Here is an 18,162-nt window from a genome sequence, read left to right on the forward strand (position 1 = left end):
TCAGGTGAGTAAAAACACAGATTTTTACAAATTTACTATTTTTTATTTTTTATTCAAAGTCAGCTGCTTCTTCAACAAACTCCTCTCTCCTTCCATCTCTCCCTAACTCAGTCACGAGTCTATAAAAAGCTATAAGAGGTGTATTTGTGGTAATACACAAAGTACTACTCTATATTTCCATATTTCCATATTGCATTGTCCCCACAGTAATGAATTGCTCAAGGGCATGGAAACAATGGAGGCTAGACAATAGTAATACCTTACAACATTCCACCAAGAACGAAGAGATCCGAGGAAGCGAGCGAGAAAAAAAAAAGGGAAGGCCGCGGTGATAAAAATATGATCAACCTGGACAGCTCCTTCCTACGGGCTTGTTAGAAAGGCACGGTGGCTTAATTAAAAAGAATACATAGGTTTTGGGGTAATGACAGCTTTTCCTCTGAGGGAAGAGCCTATCTGCACAATCCATCGCCCGCTGAAGTGACCTCACTCCGAATATCAATTAAAATCTTGTCAGGACACGCAAAGATGTGTTATGCAAATGTGGTGCGAGAGCCAACAAAAAAGAGAAAAAAAAAAGAAAAAAGAAAAATATAATAAAATAAAAGAAAACGAGCAACAACAACAACAACAGCAGAAGCACAACAGCTACAGCAGCAAAAGAAATCTCCAGTTCTGTCTGCGGTAACCGTCCACGCCGTTAAAAACGATCACAACAAAAAGCAAGCCACTGTCAGTTTTCATGCCTTCATTGGGAAATAAAAAGCAGGCCAGCTTCGCGAAAAAGACAAAACAGCGCAGCTATTTAGAGCCTTTTCTCCTTCGCTGCTCTTCTTTATTTGCTCATACTTACACGCTTCTTGCCATTGGGCTGGAGGAGAAGACTGTAACGCCTGTAATGCATTTGCATCGTGCTTTACGATTTGCCAGTGTTCTACCCCCGAGTCTACTCTCTCATCTCATGATTGCAAAAGAAGGTATTAATGCATTTACATCTCTTACACATTTGTTATTCGCCGTTTTGTTTTGTTTTTTTCCGGCTTGCGGAACAGCGAGTGTATACAAGAGGCAGTAGTAGAAGCTGCTGCTGCAGCCGAAGCCTGCCGGCATTAATACCCCCATTCATCCCCGCTCTCACTCTGAGCCAAAAAGCAGCATTAGGCCTGGGGCCCTGCGGCCTGCATTTGGACCGGCCTGGCTGGCATGTGTGCTCGCGATAGAGCGAGAGAAAGAGAGTGGCATTTCTCCTCCACTGATTCAGCCCCATTCTGGGCCGAAAAGGAAAAGTTCTTTATTTTAATTAGCCAGACAAGTGTGCTATGGACACCTGCCACCTCTCAGGTTCTCTCTCTCTCTCTCTCTCGCTACTCTGAAACACGGCTGCTGAGACATAACAGTAACTTTTAAATCCAGCAAATAAATAAACCCCAAAAAACTAGAACTGGATGATGACGGAACAGTAGACCAGCTGTTATAATAAATATACAGCTCTGGAAATAAAATAAGAGACCACTGCAGTTTCTGAATCCGTTTCTCTGATTTTGCTATTTATAGGAAAATATTTGAGCAAACTGAACATTGTTGTTTTATTCTATAAACTACAGACATTTCTCCGTAATTCCAGATAAAAATCATTTAGTCATTTAGAGCATTTATTTGTAGAAAATGAGAAAGGCTGAAATAAAAAAGATGCCTTCAGAGCTTTCAGACATCAAATAATGCAAAGAAAACAAGTTCATATTCATGAAGTTTTAAGGGTTTAGAAATCAATATTTGGTGGAGTAACCCTGGTTTTTAATCACAGTTTTCATGCATCTTGGCATCACGTTCTCCTCCACTAGTCTTACACACTGCTTTTGGATAACCTTGTACCACTCCTGGTGCAAAAAATCAAGCAGTTCAGCTTGGTTTGGTGGCTTGTGATCATCCATCTTCCTCTTGATTATATTCCAGATGTTTTCAATTTGGTGAAATCAAAGATACAAATAAACACAATAGACACAATAGATATCACAATTATCACATATTATTGAGGTCATGTCCATTTATTATATAATACATCGGTTTAACAACTATAGATAAATAAATACACACACACAATTTTATCATCATCACCCTCATCTGCTCTTCACAAAAAACTCCCACAAGCCTTCTAAAAGGAGAAAGGAAAAAAAACACAAAAAACACAGACCTGATTCAGGTCATGGGAAGTGCTCGCAAAAGTGGGTAGCACTGCTGGCGGCCCAGAGCACAGCCAAGGAAGAGTCCCAGCTCAAGCGCACGAAGGCCAAGACACGAGTGCTCAGCAGCAGACGCTAAAAATGGGGCACGGACCACCTGGCTGACTCTGCAGTCTGCACTGGAGAGCCTCCACAGGACGCTCACTGCCAACATGGCCAGCACAGGCAGGACAAGAAACACTAATGGCTGAATAACTAAAAAAAAAATAAGAACGTGCCGAGGGCGACGCTCACCTATCTGGGTCGAAGAGAGAAAGAAAAAACTAGGAGCTATTGCTCCACTAATGATCTCCTGTTTAAGTAAGGACTGCAGCATTTCAGAGGTTTGTGTAACCTTTAGATTCATGTAGTGAGAGATGATTACTCCCCTTAGTGTCCTCAAGATAGTCTTTACTGTATCTCTGCAGTTTATTGCATGTATATTAAACACGGCTTTAATAGGCAATCAGCACTCGAATCAACCTCATCAGAATCCAGGGCCAAGTCTAACCAAGCCACAGCCTAGAAGTGACGCACGTTAAAGCAACACTGAGAATATTATTCTAAACAACACATTTAACAATCAACCAATGCCACCAAACGCTTTTCAAATCAATAGAGATTCACTTCAGCACTAAATCAGCATGCAGCTTCACATTTACAGCAGAAGAAACAGCGTTCTCTTACCTTGGGTTGAGCACGTCTTGGGAAGGCAACTTTAGGGTCAATCTAAACAGAGCAAAGAAAGAAAGAATTAATACAAAATATTTTACAATATTTCTACACTGCATGTTGTCAGTTGCATTACATTACCTTACATTACATTTGGCAGACGCTTTTGTCCAAAGCGACTTACAATAATGAAGTACAAAAGTAATAGGAATTAAGATAAACCATTTTAGATAGGGCTCAAAGGAGGTCGAAGGGAAATAAAGGGATAGAGAAGTGAAGGAGGGGAAGAAGGAAATGAGGTTAGAAGTAGTTAGTGTGTTAGAGGTGTTAGGAGAGTAAGTGCTCTTTGAAGAGCTCTGTCTTCAGGAGTTTATTAAAGATAGTGAGAGATTCTCCTGATCTAGTAGTGGAAGGTAGTTAGTTAGAGGTGTAAGGAGAGTAAGTGCTCTTTGAAGAGCTCTGTCTTCAGGAGTCTCTTAAAGATAGCAAGAAATTCTCCTGATCTGGTAGTGGAAGGTAGTTTGTTCCACCATTGGGGAACTCTGTATGAGAACAGTCTGGATTGCTTTGTGTGAATGTTTGGTAAAGCGAGGCGACGTTCATTGGAGGAGCGCAGCGGCCGGGAAGTAGCGTAAGCCTTCAGTAAGCCTTCAGCCTTTAAAAGTTGCACAACTCAACGCACAACAAAACATGTATATCTTAATTTTCAGAGAATTTTAAAAGCATCAATTGCAATTCTTTACATTTGTGTCAATACTTAACAATGAACTGACCAATAGACATACTCGAAAATGACTTCTTTCATTGACTTCCATTAACTTTTTCTTCACTTCTTAATTTGCCATTTATATATGTTAATATGTTAGTACTATACAAGTGTACTGCCATTATATAGTGTATAGTATGTGTGTATAATATAACCATCCTTTTTTCATAATTTTGGGTGACAATGTTTTGTCCACTAATTTAAAGAGTAATTGAATACTTCAGTAATTAATTATATTTTGTACTATACCATACTATACCTTTTTAATATTGACATTTACAGTATATATCAGTGCATTTTATATAGTAGATACTACAAATCTCAAGTGTATTTTCTTTAGTCAATTAGTCCATATTTTTATGTAAAATAAAATTCTTCATAAAATATTTGAATTAATATCAGTTTATTAGTATAAATCTTGGCTTTTTTGCATACTCTATGCGAAAGAAAAAAGGTATTAGGACACATACTCATTCATTGTTGCTACTGAATTTAAAAGTGTATATCCTGCTTTTGTTAGAGTAACTGTCTCCACTAGTAACACTATCAATTCTCCACAATACACCTCTGTACTTCTACAGGGACTGAACAAGCTATATGAGTGCACTTGCACATGTGTGTCAGTGCACATGGGTGCAGTTTTAAGTATCTGTTAATTAATGCATTCCTTACTTACTTCCAGTGTTGGGCACGTCACTTTGAAAAAGTAATTAGTTATAGTTACTAGTTACTTCTCCAAAAAAGTAACTGAGTTACTAACTGAGTAAATCCACTACTTTTGCATACCTGTCAAGTTTTGAATTTAAAAATAAGGGAAATTTTCTGCCGCCCACTTTGAGCCGTCCCACCAGCTCAACTAAGGGTCAGTTTCCTTTACATTTTAAGACAGGTTTACAAGAAATCTAAAATAACCACCTGTGAAACACTTACAAACTACAGCAAGATGCTCAGGATCTAATAGGCCTACCTTTGTTGACATTGAAATGTTGTGGACGTTCCTACATATGTAATTCTTATAATACAGCCTAAATGAAAACACTTTTCTAGATATTTACATGAAGTCTTCACTTTTCTGTCAGAAATGCACTCTTTTGTTACATTTTTTTTATTAAATGGATTTAAAATTGAACAAAGGGTGCACAAATTCTGCAAAATGAGCTTTTACTAAAGGATATGGACCAAATATATTCCATCAGTGAATCCATTCCTCAATAAAGTATGCAAAACAGTACACCAACAATGGATTTCATGTAGCAATGTAATAATGTAAACAATTCACTTATTTCTGATTTTTCTTTTTACCTTTTATAAGACAAATGAACAAATTATTAAAACTAATATCCATAAATATCAGTTTTAAGGGGTCTACACAATTAATCATCTTTATTTAATATTTCTCTAGCAGGCAACAAAAACAGCTCGGGCGGTGGCGGTATGCTGGATTTACATAATGATTGAGTTATGGTCCACAGTGGGCTAAGGGATTTTAACAGGTAAACTCAGTAAAGGATGGTTTATTAGCTGATCAGTTGGATCCGGTGGAAAACACACAATTTAGAGGCAGTGAGCAGAGTTCAGAAACTGCTTTAAACTACCAACATTAAAGTACTGTTTCACCAGAAGATAAAACCCCAGTTATAATTCAGCAGCTTCATGGGCACGGGCTCTGCGGCCCCTGGGGAGCGGAGTCTGACATGGCGGAGTTTGTATTGGTGAAGGCTGTAGATTTGTGAAGAATCATGAGAGGGCATTAGATCAATACTCACACAACCTCTCTCCCCCTAGAGGGATTATCATCATTACTGGTGACTCCTTCCTGCAGTTACTTCCTGAATAAAGGTCCACGCAACCATCTGCCCGAGACATTCCTCATCTTAAAGATCAGCGGTGGAAGCTTATAGTAAACTTATAGTATAAACATGCCAGCAAACGTTACATCACTCAGTACACGCAGTGTTACAGCAAAAACCTAATGACTTCACAAACTGAGAATACACTGCTATACATACAGGAGGCTGAACCTCCATCACTGTCTGACACTAAATGAGCTCCCTTAATAATTCAGAGCAAATGCTGGAAACGCTGGAATCCAACATCATTCATCTTCACAACTCAACTGATCAAATCAGCTGATCTGAAGACGGTATAGAAAGGAATGCTGGTGTGAGATAGAGGATCACCTGCATTATTGAACTTCTCTCTACCCTTTTTTTAGTTAAAAAAAGGAAAACTACATGTTCTGCTGAAGTGTTTCTTGGTCATGTTTAAAACTACAGATTCACAGGAAGGAAATTCATTTGGCCATACAAAACATAAATGGCATATTTTTGTTACATTTTGTCTCTCTTAAATGCTGAAGGCTCCTCACTGGCAAGGATACCTTTAGTCTTTTACATATTTAATTTTATCTGAGATAGTGAGCCAGATAGTGTATTCTGTTATTATGATCAAAAACAGACATACCTTTCCCAAAAAAATGATGTATTTGAAGCAGATTGAAATGGTTACCTATGGAAAAACTAACCTACGAGTTGCACCAGAGCAATAAAAGATTAACCAGAATCTTGTCCCCTCTCCAACTGTATCTGTTACCTTCACATCTTATATGTCCCTTATGTGTTTAGACCTGGCACCAAAATAAATGATGCTCGTATATTTGTATATTGTATATATGTATATATGAGACACAAACTTTATTTTATCATCTGTACTATACTATATCGGTATACTTTTTAAATTTTTTTACATTGCTGCAAATAATGGAAAAACCCAATGAAAAGATTATTAAAAAAAAAGAAAACTACATTAATTGCAGAAAAGAGTATTTTCTTATCCAGGTGGCGCTACACAATATAAAAGATTCCAACATTTATATATACATTTTTTAATTAATTTAATTAAGAAAAAAAAGCTAACAAAAGTCTGTGCAAAAAATAGTGTTTAATTAAGTCAACAAGAAAAGCATTAAAAACATTTTTTCTGTCTTTTTTATGTTATGCAAGATTAAAAGTCTTAATATGGATATTTCAGCTTAAAAAAATATATATACATATTTTGCTTGTTGTTATGTCTACTGGGATGTTAAAAATGTTCATTGTTCAATAAATATTTTTAATTTATTGAAAAGCAAGACAAATTTTTACAAATTACTTACAATACATAATTTATTAAATAGAAGGAAAATGTCAAAATTAATAAAAACCTGTGAAAAACTGTTCTGTATTTAACTTTCAGGCCAGCTGTTTCATTTTGTTTAGTTTTAGAATAATTTCATTTTGTGCCAGTATCAGAATCATAACAATACTGAGTATCAGATCAGCGCAACACTAAAAAACACACACTCACTTATTTTAGTTAAGTGGGTCAGCAGGTGAAGATTTTGATGTTTATGGAGGTTGGGAATATAATAATATTTTATTTTATTATTATATTTATCTTTTTATTTTTATCACAACATCGTTTTTAAGCATTTTGAGAATTCCCATCAGTGCTTAAAAAATTATCCAACTGATCATTTTATTACAAAGAGAGTAATTAGCCCTGTGTAACTGGATTAAACATAGTTTTTTTTTTTTTTATCTGAATCTACTAATGTATTTTGGCTGTAATAGTGTGAATGGAGATAAATATTGTGCATGATAAAATTATTTAAATATTTAAATATCATGATATAATAATTTAACCATATCGCCCATGTCTACTGTACATTCAGATATCTGATCATATTCTTAATACATCCAGGGGGGTAAGAGCACTGCATAATTAGAAGCAGCTCAGCTAACACTGAACTGAGCAGAAATATGAGGGTAAAAATCAGAAGGAGAAAAGTCAGGTGTAGGCTGGACAGAGAGCACACTAATATACCCTGTTGACTAAAAGGATGGCGAATGATCATGCATGCAAGGATGGGCACGGTGCAAAGGCCTCTCCAGCGTTCGCATCAAATGGAAAAATAACTTAGGGGAAAAAAATCCATTAGTGAAAAATTGCACTTGAATATATACAGTGCAGTGTGTCTTAGTGCTTTGTCAAAAACTTACAAAAATGAAGATGAAAAAAAAACTGAATGACAATGTGCCAAGGAAAAAACATGCACATTTGAGAAAAATGCACGTTTCTTTTCGTGGATGGGTTTTCCTCTGAAAAAAATTTAATTAGAGCTGAATACAATTGTAATATGGCCTGCCATTAAAAAAATGAGCCTTTCCGGTGGGAAAAAATAAGCGATGATGTTTTTTATTATACTTTAATTCATCCAGAAAAGTGTTTAATCTAAAACAGATTGCTTTTAGAGAGGACTGCAGCAGGCAAACAAGTGTCAACACAACACAATGCAATTTTCACATCCGCGGCTTACGTAACCGTTTTAATCAAATGTGAAATATTAAAGTGTGTCAAGAATTTTCCTGCTCTGCTCCGCTCATATTCATTTATTCTCATACATTCAATACCTCCGAAACTGCCAAACGCTGGCGAGGCAGGTGGCGGGGAAAAAAACAGACACAAAAGAATTAAAAAATGCAATACAGTAGATTTAAATAACACCTACTCCTTTTTAAATCTACTGTGAATGAAGCTAATTACATGGAATGAATCTAGATTTTTTAAAAGGATTTTATAAAGCATAAAATAATAAACACTGAAGAGTGAAATACGTACCAGTGAAAAAAAGCAAACAAATATAAAAAATGACTGTGCTTCCACTGCATTTGGGCTGAAGGCTATGAAATTGAGAGGACTGGAATCCATCCAAAACAGTAAAAAATGTGTTTATTACATTTTGTTCTTTTGGGTCTTTTTGTTCTTTAGATGTGCTTTCTTTATTGCAGCAACAGCAGAGCTGGGTGGAGCTGTCTAAACTCGTACTTGAGTTACAGAACACTGAGAAAGTGTTAAGCACTGCACAATAAGACAAAACTCTGAAAGCCTCTAAAACAACTTGAGTAGATGCTTAAAAATGTAACAGCTCATAAAAAACTATTTAAGTAAAGAGCAGGTGAAGTTTTTCAGTACATTTAATATATACCAGTGTACTCACTCCTCAATTTAGCTGAGCCAATTAATCCACCCAATTACCCACTTACCTCCTATCTGTTTCAACAATTCTTTCAGCACTAGGAGAGTGATGATGAATGAGCACATGCCTCCTCAGATACATGTGAAATCAGCCACCACCACTTTTTCAACTGTCACTGATGCAGCATCACTTCACTGCATCACTTTTCTCCAGTGCTCTTGGAGGAAAGCACCAAATCCCAACCCAACTGTAGCACACAAGCCAACAGACACTTGTGCTGGCCAGTATCAAAGTGGTGGAGTGATGAGGGTAGAGAGCACAATCTATCCACTCAAGGAGGACCTGGCCGATAAAAAAATAATAATAATCACTGTCTCGGGCTCTAGCTGCTGAAGGCAACAGATCATGCCCTGAAATTTGAACTTGCAGTTCTTGAAACTTGGGCTAAATTACATTTTAACATTGCAAGCATGTGGGTTTCTACTCCCCAATCACTCTACAATTTAAAAGTGTGAAGCTCAGGGGATCAATTATGGCATGACACATAGTTACATATCTGGGAAGGTATGAATCATACCAGGGCTGTAGGTGAATGCATATGGTATTCAGAGGCTATGCTTTAGATTTAAAAAAGAAGCCACAGGAAATCGCTGAAGCAGTAAACCCTGGATTATGGACATAACAAAGAAGAAAAGCTGTCAGATTTGTACTTTTTCAAACATTTAAACTTTTTGTTTTATTATTAATAAGTACATTTTTACAACTGCCCTCTAGTAAATGTACAAATTATGTACTATTGACATACATACCAATGTAGAAGATGCATATAAGTATGTGGGCAGTGGCGGTCACATTGTTTAAAATGGACATTCATTCATATTTCTTCTTAAAGGGAGTATTAATGGGCTTTGACACTCATTAGTCTTAGTATAATTTAAACATCCTAAAAGTCAGCGATGTGAATAATTTCTGTTTTGTTTTTTCATCATTTAATTTTACATCAATTTCCATTAAAATTAAAAAAAGCAGATCACCCAACCCAAATATATGAACTAAATTATGGACACGACAAATAAGAAAAGCTGTCAGATTTGTATTTTTTCAAACCTTTAAACATTTCGTTTTATTATTAATAAGTACATTATCATAACTGCCCTCTAGTGACTGTACTAATTATGTACTATTGACATACATGTCAATGTAGAGGATGCATATAAGTATGTGGGCAGTGGCGGTCCCATTGTTTTAAATTGACATTCATTCATTTTCCTAAGTAAAGGGAGTACAAATTAGTCTTTAAACTCATTTTTTTCATCATGACAAATAATAAAAAGCTAGCAGATATTTTTTTAAACCTTTTGTTTTATTTTTAATAAATATAGTATCACAATTGCCCTCTAGTGAATGTACCTTTTATGTACTACTGAGTATGTGGTCAGTAGTGGTAACAATTGTCACATTGTTTAAAATGGACATTCATTCATTTTCCTACGTAAAGGGAGTATAAATGAGCCTTTACACTCATTAGTCTATAATTTAAACATCCTAAAAGTTTTTTTTCATCATTTAATTTTACAACAATATTATCTACCCATCCAAGGAGGATACGACAAATAAATAGCACTGTCTCTGACTCTGGCTGCTGAGGGTAAAAGATCATGACGTGAAATTTGAACTTGCAATTCTTGAAACTTGCTGCACTACACTGCATTTACATCAATTTCCATCCAATTCGAAAAGCAGATGACCCAACACCGATATATTCATATATATGAACTCCAACACTAGTACGTAATGTCCTAAAACTAAACACTAACAGGGTGAAGACCAGAGAGAGCCTGCTCCAATGCATGTGTGGTAAGTCAAATCTCTCAGAGGAAAGGGCCACATCCCCGGCTCTAGCACATCAGTATTATAGTATTATTAGAAGTTACTGCCAGAAAACACTAAGATCAATTGTGCTAAAAAAAAAAAAAAGATGCAGGAAATAAAATACAAACCCAACACTGTACTGTACTGTATTCAACATCAAACATCAAAAGCCAAGAGAAGCAGCTACTACTCCTCACAAACAGGAAGATTAGATAACAGAGGTTAGCCCGGGGTCATCCCCGTACGCCTATTGCTGCTTTTGTGCCAAGCTCTCGTCACAAGTGTTGAGCCAGTGTCCTCGAGCAGGAGCTGCAGGGTTCACCTTTATCACCGAGGTCACGCCTCAGCGCCGAGCCATTCAGCCGGCTCTCCGGCCGCGAGTGTGACATCACAATCCACAGCCCGTTAATCCCTGCTTTAGCCCCGTCACTGCTGTCCGCGTGATCCCAATCTCTACCAATCCTGGACACAACGCCGCCAATGCTAACACTCGCTCCTTTTTTCCTTTCCCTTTCTTCTTTCTCTTCCCCCTCCTCCCCCCTCTATATTCTTCCCCCACCATTCAGAAACATCTGAAATGTCAAACCTTGACCTACTTTTTAGCCAGAATGCTAGAGTTACACATGTATGGAGCGATTATGTAATGTAACTGGCCCACTTTTAACTCGTCCGAGATACCAGACTGGAACAAGACTCACGAACAGACACGAGAGCTCATTTATTAAAATTAGCTTTAAACGCTGCTCCAAAGCACCGTGTGCTCTTTGACCTATGATATGTACGTAGCTCATGCTACATACTTGCTACAGCTTCTCATACTTCCTGCTGATACTTATGTTCTCTCATAAATCACAGCTGACTTCCATGATTTTTAAATATGACTTAAATGTGTTTATATGACTTTCCACAACAACAACATAATCAGCATGCTGCATGCATTATACTGTGGAAAAATGGATGGGCACAGATGGAAATTAGCTCATGGCCAACTGTGGTGGTGCAAAGCAAAACCAATTCTCACTTGAGGTTAATGTTTGCAGTCCTTGATAATGTTTAAACAATATAAACCAAACCAAAAAACACAGCAGTTTTTTTATTTATATTGCTTACACTGGTAATTCTCACATACGTCAATCGATCAATCCTGTAAAAATGAAGATTTAAAAGAGTCTCTACTCCTCTAACTGGATTAAAATAAGTGATCCACAGTAATCTAGCTTCGACCATGTGCGGGTGACAAGGAGTTTAACAGGTTAATCTGCTGTCCACCAAATTAGCTCCCTGATCTCCAATGAGCAAATTAAGGAACTACATCTCGTCACATGTAAACAATGCACACACTGGGAGAAAAAAATGGTTTAAATAACTTGGGTTCAGACTACTAGTGCTGCAAAATGCATACAAGCACAAATGTCATATTACAGGATGTGAATTAGTTGTGTGCAATGCAAATTTCAATATTTTTTTTTTTTTATATTTTGGTGCTTGATTAAAAATAAGAAAATAAAACTTTGTATCCTTATTTTCCAGATTATATCTACACAATATTATCATTAATTTTACTCCAATGTTAGATTGTTAATATAACGACATGTAGTATTACTAATTTATGAAGAAATCTGGCATTTTATATTTTGGTGTATTTTTTAATACATGTTTTATTTTGATATAGGTCTGTTTTTCTCTAATACCGGTAATATGCAGCCCTAGTTTGCTATTCACTATGAGGATGGTATTCTATTTGTTTAGAGTTTCACACACTGCAGACCGTAGAATCTTAATTATTATAGATTATTACAGTATCCTCCTTTAACCGCTATATAACGCTCTACATCTGCAGCCATACTTGAAAATACAGCTCATACCCAATCTGTCAAACTCATAAAAACTTATCACATGGAAAGCGTTGAGAATTGAGGTTACAAAAACACCATCAGCAAAAGAGCCCCTCGCTGATTTCACCATTAGTCCTGCTGCACTTCAAATTTCTTTTAACACCACTGATATACAGGTTGTCTATTTTTATGGGCTTTCAGCAGCATTGCTTCCATTAAAACAGCGCGGTAAAAGTAATGCGGTATGTCCGAGCCCAGCCATTCCAAATAACAGCTCCTCCTGTCTGTGCTCCAGCTGACTTTCAATGAGCAATATCCAAATAACATATCTACACAAATCTTATTGATACGTGGTACAACGTCTACTGCCCCTCAGATGTGCAACGGGAAAATGTCAGAGCGTATCTGTTGCACTTTTCAAAAAGGAGCCGTCCAATAATCCTACGAAATTCACTTTCCTGCAGGAAGTCGGCAAAATCTGCCTTTGACAGTGTTGCTAAGAAAAATGTGGAGCAGGTTTCAAAGGATAAGCTACTTGTCACTACAGAGAATCCTGAGAAACTTGCCTGTCACACTTGCCAATGTTGATGTTTATGTTTGTGATTACTTTGTCCAAGTTGAATTTTTGGAGGCTAGAAAATGCATAAACTTAATTCAACACTTTAAAAAAGAGACTTGAGAATTTGAGCTACAGCTGTGTGATTTTTAAGAGTAAAAAAGGTTACCACATCAGACATTGATGAAAACAACTTCCCACTATCACTATCCATTAAAGAAAAAACACCAATATATGGGTTCAAGTTTTGGGGAAATCGTAATTCTTTATTTTTATTTATAATTGCATTTTCATATTTCTCAGGCACCCACAACAGAATCACAGCAAATGATTAATGACAGTAATGATTAATGAAGGTAAAAATCAGAAAGGTACATACATGTCATTAACAACATCTCTCTTTAAAAACTAGCAAACAGCAAAATATAAAATTTAAAAATGTATATATATATGAATACAGTTTTATTTATTAGAGTATTATTACTCAAACTAATCTCAAACATATCCACTGCAGTTGCACCAATAGAGAGGAATTATATGGACACTCCAATAAACAAATTCCATCCAGAAATCCAATCCAGAAAGAGTCTTGAGCCAGAGGAGCAATAAAAACATCTTTACGATTCAGTCGCTCCAGTAAAAACAATAATAACTAGCAAAACAAAGTCACTTATGTGCAACCAATCTAAGTGCTTAGTACAGTATAATGCAGGCAATAAAGTAATGCATCACTGTCTCCGTGCACATTAGTTTGGCTTGGCACCCGTTCAAGGCAGCAATAATGACTGAATACACTAATGTCAAAAGCGCCCATCGCTTACTGAGACACAAACTGTACTGATCACAAAAGCTCAGAGCAGCAGGTGCTCCGTCTGAACACCTCAGAGAGGAGTAGAGCGAGTGTCCCGGCAGACGCAGGGTTAAACCCCCGCCTAGGCAGCGAGAGGGGTAAGACTGAGATAACTACCTGAACACTTATTTACGTCAAGTGCCTGCTGTTGTGTGAGCGGTACAATGAGAAATGTCATGGAGAGCCGTCAGACAGGAATGGGAAAGTATTATAGGACAGTAAGTGTGTGTGTGTGTGTGTGTGCAGAACACCGAGAAATATAAACAGCACTACAAGAGACACAGAGAGAGAGAGGATGCTAGAAAAAAGCAAACATACCGTCTTTGAGTCTAATTCGTGGTGAGGTTGACCTAAGACTTTATCTACACTGGCCGCATCCGCAAACGTAACGAACCCAAATCCCCTGGAAAAATAAACACACATACACAAACACACACAGACAGGGAGAGACAGAAAATGGCATTTAGATCAGAGACACAACAGAATCAAAACTACTGATTAACCCATCATACATTACTCATTTCTCATTCCTGTTGTCTATTTCTGCTGTTTTCAGTCAGACATTATGTAATCATTTAACCCAGTCACATCCAACATTTAATCAACTTATTCCATAATGCCACAGAGATAAATCGAATGACATTTTGATGTTTCACCAACATCAACATCTAATAAACATCTATTTGTAATAATTATTAGTAACGAGATTTATGGGTTTTTGAATGCCATTTTTATGCTTTTACTCATAATCACAATTTATTTTTTCTATGCATTTTTAACACATCCCAAAATATACTTCAAAACTATACATGGCTCCATGTGGCTGAAAGACAAAAAAAGTAAATCTAAATATGATAATTTAAGAGCCAGTTTCTCAGATTAACTAAAAAGACTAACTAAAAAGAGTGTCCAATGGTAAATCACTGCATGACTACTGATGACAATTTAGACTAAGCTTATTCATTGTCCATAAAAGCATCCCTGAGGGATTGCAAATGTTACATTAAAGAAAAGAAAGGTCCGATGTAATGGAAGATTTTAAAATAAATGTTTAAACTTAAAGTTACAGTTACAAACAAATTGATTCATTTTATATACAGAATGCAAAAGTATGCATTTCTATAAAAAAGAAAGCATTCATAAACCAAAAGCTGCAAGTTAATCTATGATATAAGTAATCATAAATAAAAATAATAATAATACGATTCTTCCAACATTTCACACCATACAAAATATAGCAAACACAAAATTAGAACAAATGTTATTGTAATTTTATTTATGGTATTAAAGCATGTGTTTCTATGATTGTTTATCTATCTACAATTTGCTGTCTACAATCTATAATTGAATTCACATTATAAATGATAAAAAAGGTAGGCTAATGCAGAAAAGACAAGCACTGAAGCACTGTTTTGCCATACCACTTGTAAGATATATGAAGGGAAACACAGTAGAAACACTACTCTTACATTTAAAATATAGTTTTTCATATCTGAAATAGGAATGGGCAGTATTTTGTAAATAGTGATAGATTTAAAATCAATTTATATGTAAGATTAAAATTACCCCTTAACCCCCCCCATATGAAAAACAAGCATGGATAGTGTCCAAAAGATGACACTCAACAGAGAACTCAAAGAGAGTTCAGCCTTTTGTAAACTGTGCTGCAGAAACATCGCAATTAAAGGAGCAGCATGACGTCTTTATTTTACCCTCTCATGCAAACAACATAATCCACAGAGAGTACAACAGTCTTTATTTTTTTTTTATTAATTTAGAAAAACAAACTACTTGGATATACACTTATATATACACAGCATTCCTGTTTTTATTTTTTTGTGAGGGGCACAAATAAATCATTTTAACATACTGCATTGAATATCACTATTTATCTAAAGCATATATAAGTAACGTATAGGCTCATAAGTCATATCTCCTTGCCTTACATTAATCTGGACATGAACAGGTTAATTGTTGTCATGCAGATTCAGCTTAACAACTTTTCACAACATACATCCTCCTCTCCATCATCATCATCTGCATCAGCATCATTATCATTATTATCATTATTCCCAGTAGACTCTTATAGACTGGGTGCTTGCTGTACACAGGAACAGGATGAGGATGATAATAATAATAATAATAATATTATATAGGAGTGCTTAGAGAAACCAGTGAGCTAAATAAGAGCAAGCAGGCAGGCAGTGTGTTATTGGACCCAATGTCACCCTGCATTCTGGCACTGGCTGTTCCAGCGGATCGCCGCATGGCACTGAGAGCTCCCAGCTAAACATCATCAACAGCAGCAGCAGCCATTCATTATTATCATCATCATCATCATGGTTATTAATAATATTATTATTCTTATAGTGATGTATATGCTGGTGTTTGTTTTTTTTCTTTACCTGGAGCGTTTGGTCGTGGGATCCCTCATCACCATACATTCTCTGATTTCTCCAAATTTACTAAAATAGTCTCTAAGGCTGTCTGGAAACAGGAGAGAGAGAGAGAGAGAGAGAGAGAGAGAGAGAGAGAGAGAGAGAGAAACAGAGAGAGAGAAAAGGCGGATTAGATTGGGTCTGTCCGTGGGTCAGTCAGTGAGGCAGGCAGGCAAGTGCTATTTATGTGTGTGTGTGTGTGTGTGTGTGTGTGTGTGTTTTGAAAACGCCCCCATCCAACGCATGTAGGGGTCGAATAGAGGACTTTTCCAATGAAATGAAACGAGAAGAAGCTTTCGCTCAACAACCACACATTTCCACACAGCCTCACACACACATAAAAACACGCACAAACACACACACCGCGCTCTCTCTCACACACACTCTCTCACACACACACTCGCACAGCCCAGCGGTACGCCGGAGCCGTCTCAGCCCGCCTCCGAGCGCCCCGCTAGCGGCCAGCCCGGTCAGCCCAGCCCCGCGCGGAGCGGCGCGCTTACCTGGTGAAGTTTGCCAGCTGAGGCCACCGATGAACATTTTGCTGCAATAAGAAAACAGAGCAGAAGTGAGTCCAGATGTCAGATCGGCCATTTTGACGTGGAGCTAACGTTAACTACTTAGCTAGCCCCACACACACACATAAACAAGAGAGAGAGGAGAAAAACAGTAGCGGGAGAAAACGGAGCCGCCGCACCGCCCGCACCTCCGCCGCTCTACGCCGAGCTGCGGCTCCCAGAAAGGGGGCAGGCCAGCTTCTTTCTCCAGCACACGGCAAACAAACAAAAGGAGGGAGCTTAAACTAGCTACAGAAATAACGCTGGATACAATTGAAAGAGCAGCTTTTATCTAGCTAAATAAAAACATGTGCAACAAAATAAAAAGCGATAAAACTGCAGCCGAGCGCTAACCTTACAGCTGATAAATATATATAATGCTAGTTAACGCTAGCTAAAAAAAAGCCTGCATACATATTTATATACATATATATATATATATATGTAACTTATATAACGTTATATCCCTGTAGGATATATCGAATAAATGACAGAGCATGACAGTCAAACATGAAGTCAAAGTGTTTACGCTGAAGAGATAATATAATGTAGTAATAATAATATTAAATAAAAAAGAGGGAAACATAGGATAATAAAATATATTTAAAAATATATATATATAAATCTATAATTATATCCAAAGCAGCAAAAGCTTATTTTACCCCGGGTCGTGTTGTGAATCGTTAGGACTCCCAGATGTGGCTTGGCTCCCGTCCGCCTCCATAGCTGAAGCCGACCGACCGCAGGCAGGCAGTGAGTGGAGCGCTGGCTGGCTGGTTGGTTGGTGGGTAGGCTGGCTGGTTGGCTCGCTGGCTGGCTGCTGCTTGCTGCTGCTGTTGCTGCTGCTGCTGGCTCGCTGGCTTGCAGAGCGACCGACCCGCTGTAGCCGAAGACCCCGCTAACAGAACAGTGGCGAGCCGGGGAAAGCAGCGTCACACGTGGGATCAGCTCAGCTCTGGATCCCTCCTCCCCCTCCCTGGACCCACACGGGGGGCGGAGAAGGGGCTCGTCACCTGGCCCCGCCCATTGACGCCATCGCACACGCCCCGCCCACTCCTTAGTTCAGTCCACAACACCAGTGTCATGCGTGCATGTGTGTGTGTGTGAGAGAGAGTGAGAGTGTGTGCGTGTGAGCGCGTGTTTTTCTGTGTTTGTAAGGACCAAGAGCTGGGCTGCACCGATTTTGCGTGTAAAGTCTTTATTACATGTTTATTCAACACTTAACACAGTTATTATTGTGTAATAACTAGTAACAACCAACTAATGCACCAAGGCAAACTCTGTCTTTTTTACATCATGAAACCATTAACTATATATATATATATATATATATATATATATATATATATATATATATATATATATACACACACACACATG

The 18,162-nt window shown here is 37.5% G+C and overlaps 1 protein-coding gene across 17 annotated transcripts in view; it reads right to left on the minus strand.

Moving 5' to 3' along the window:
* msi2b (musashi RNA-binding protein 2b) overlaps positions 1-17,742 on the minus strand; it is a 404,741-nt gene extending 386,999 nt beyond the window's left edge. For all 17 annotated transcript variants that reach the window (XM_022668128.2, XM_049466952.1, XM_022667858.2 and 14 more), the window contains exons 1-5: positions 17,445-17,742; positions 16,729-16,769; positions 16,193-16,274; positions 14,106-14,190; positions 2,907-2,948 (exon numbers count right to left, since the gene is read on the minus strand). In XM_022668128.2, the coding sequence (XP_022523849.2) occupies positions 2,907-2,948; positions 14,106-14,190; positions 16,193-16,274; positions 16,729-16,769; positions 17,445-17,506 (312 nt within the window). In that variant the 5' untranslated portion in view covers positions 17,507-17,742. The remainder of the gene's footprint in view (positions 1-2,906; positions 2,949-14,105; positions 14,191-16,192; positions 16,275-16,728; positions 16,770-17,444) is intronic.
* Between the last annotated feature and the right edge of the window lie 420 nt (positions 17,743-18,162).

The sequence above is a fragment of the Astyanax mexicanus genome, chromosome 18, assembly GCF_023375975.1.
Source record: "Astyanax mexicanus isolate ESR-SI-001 chromosome 18, AstMex3_surface, whole genome shotgun sequence".
NCBI lineage: Eukaryota > Metazoa > Chordata > Actinopteri > Characiformes > Acestrorhamphidae > Astyanax > Astyanax mexicanus.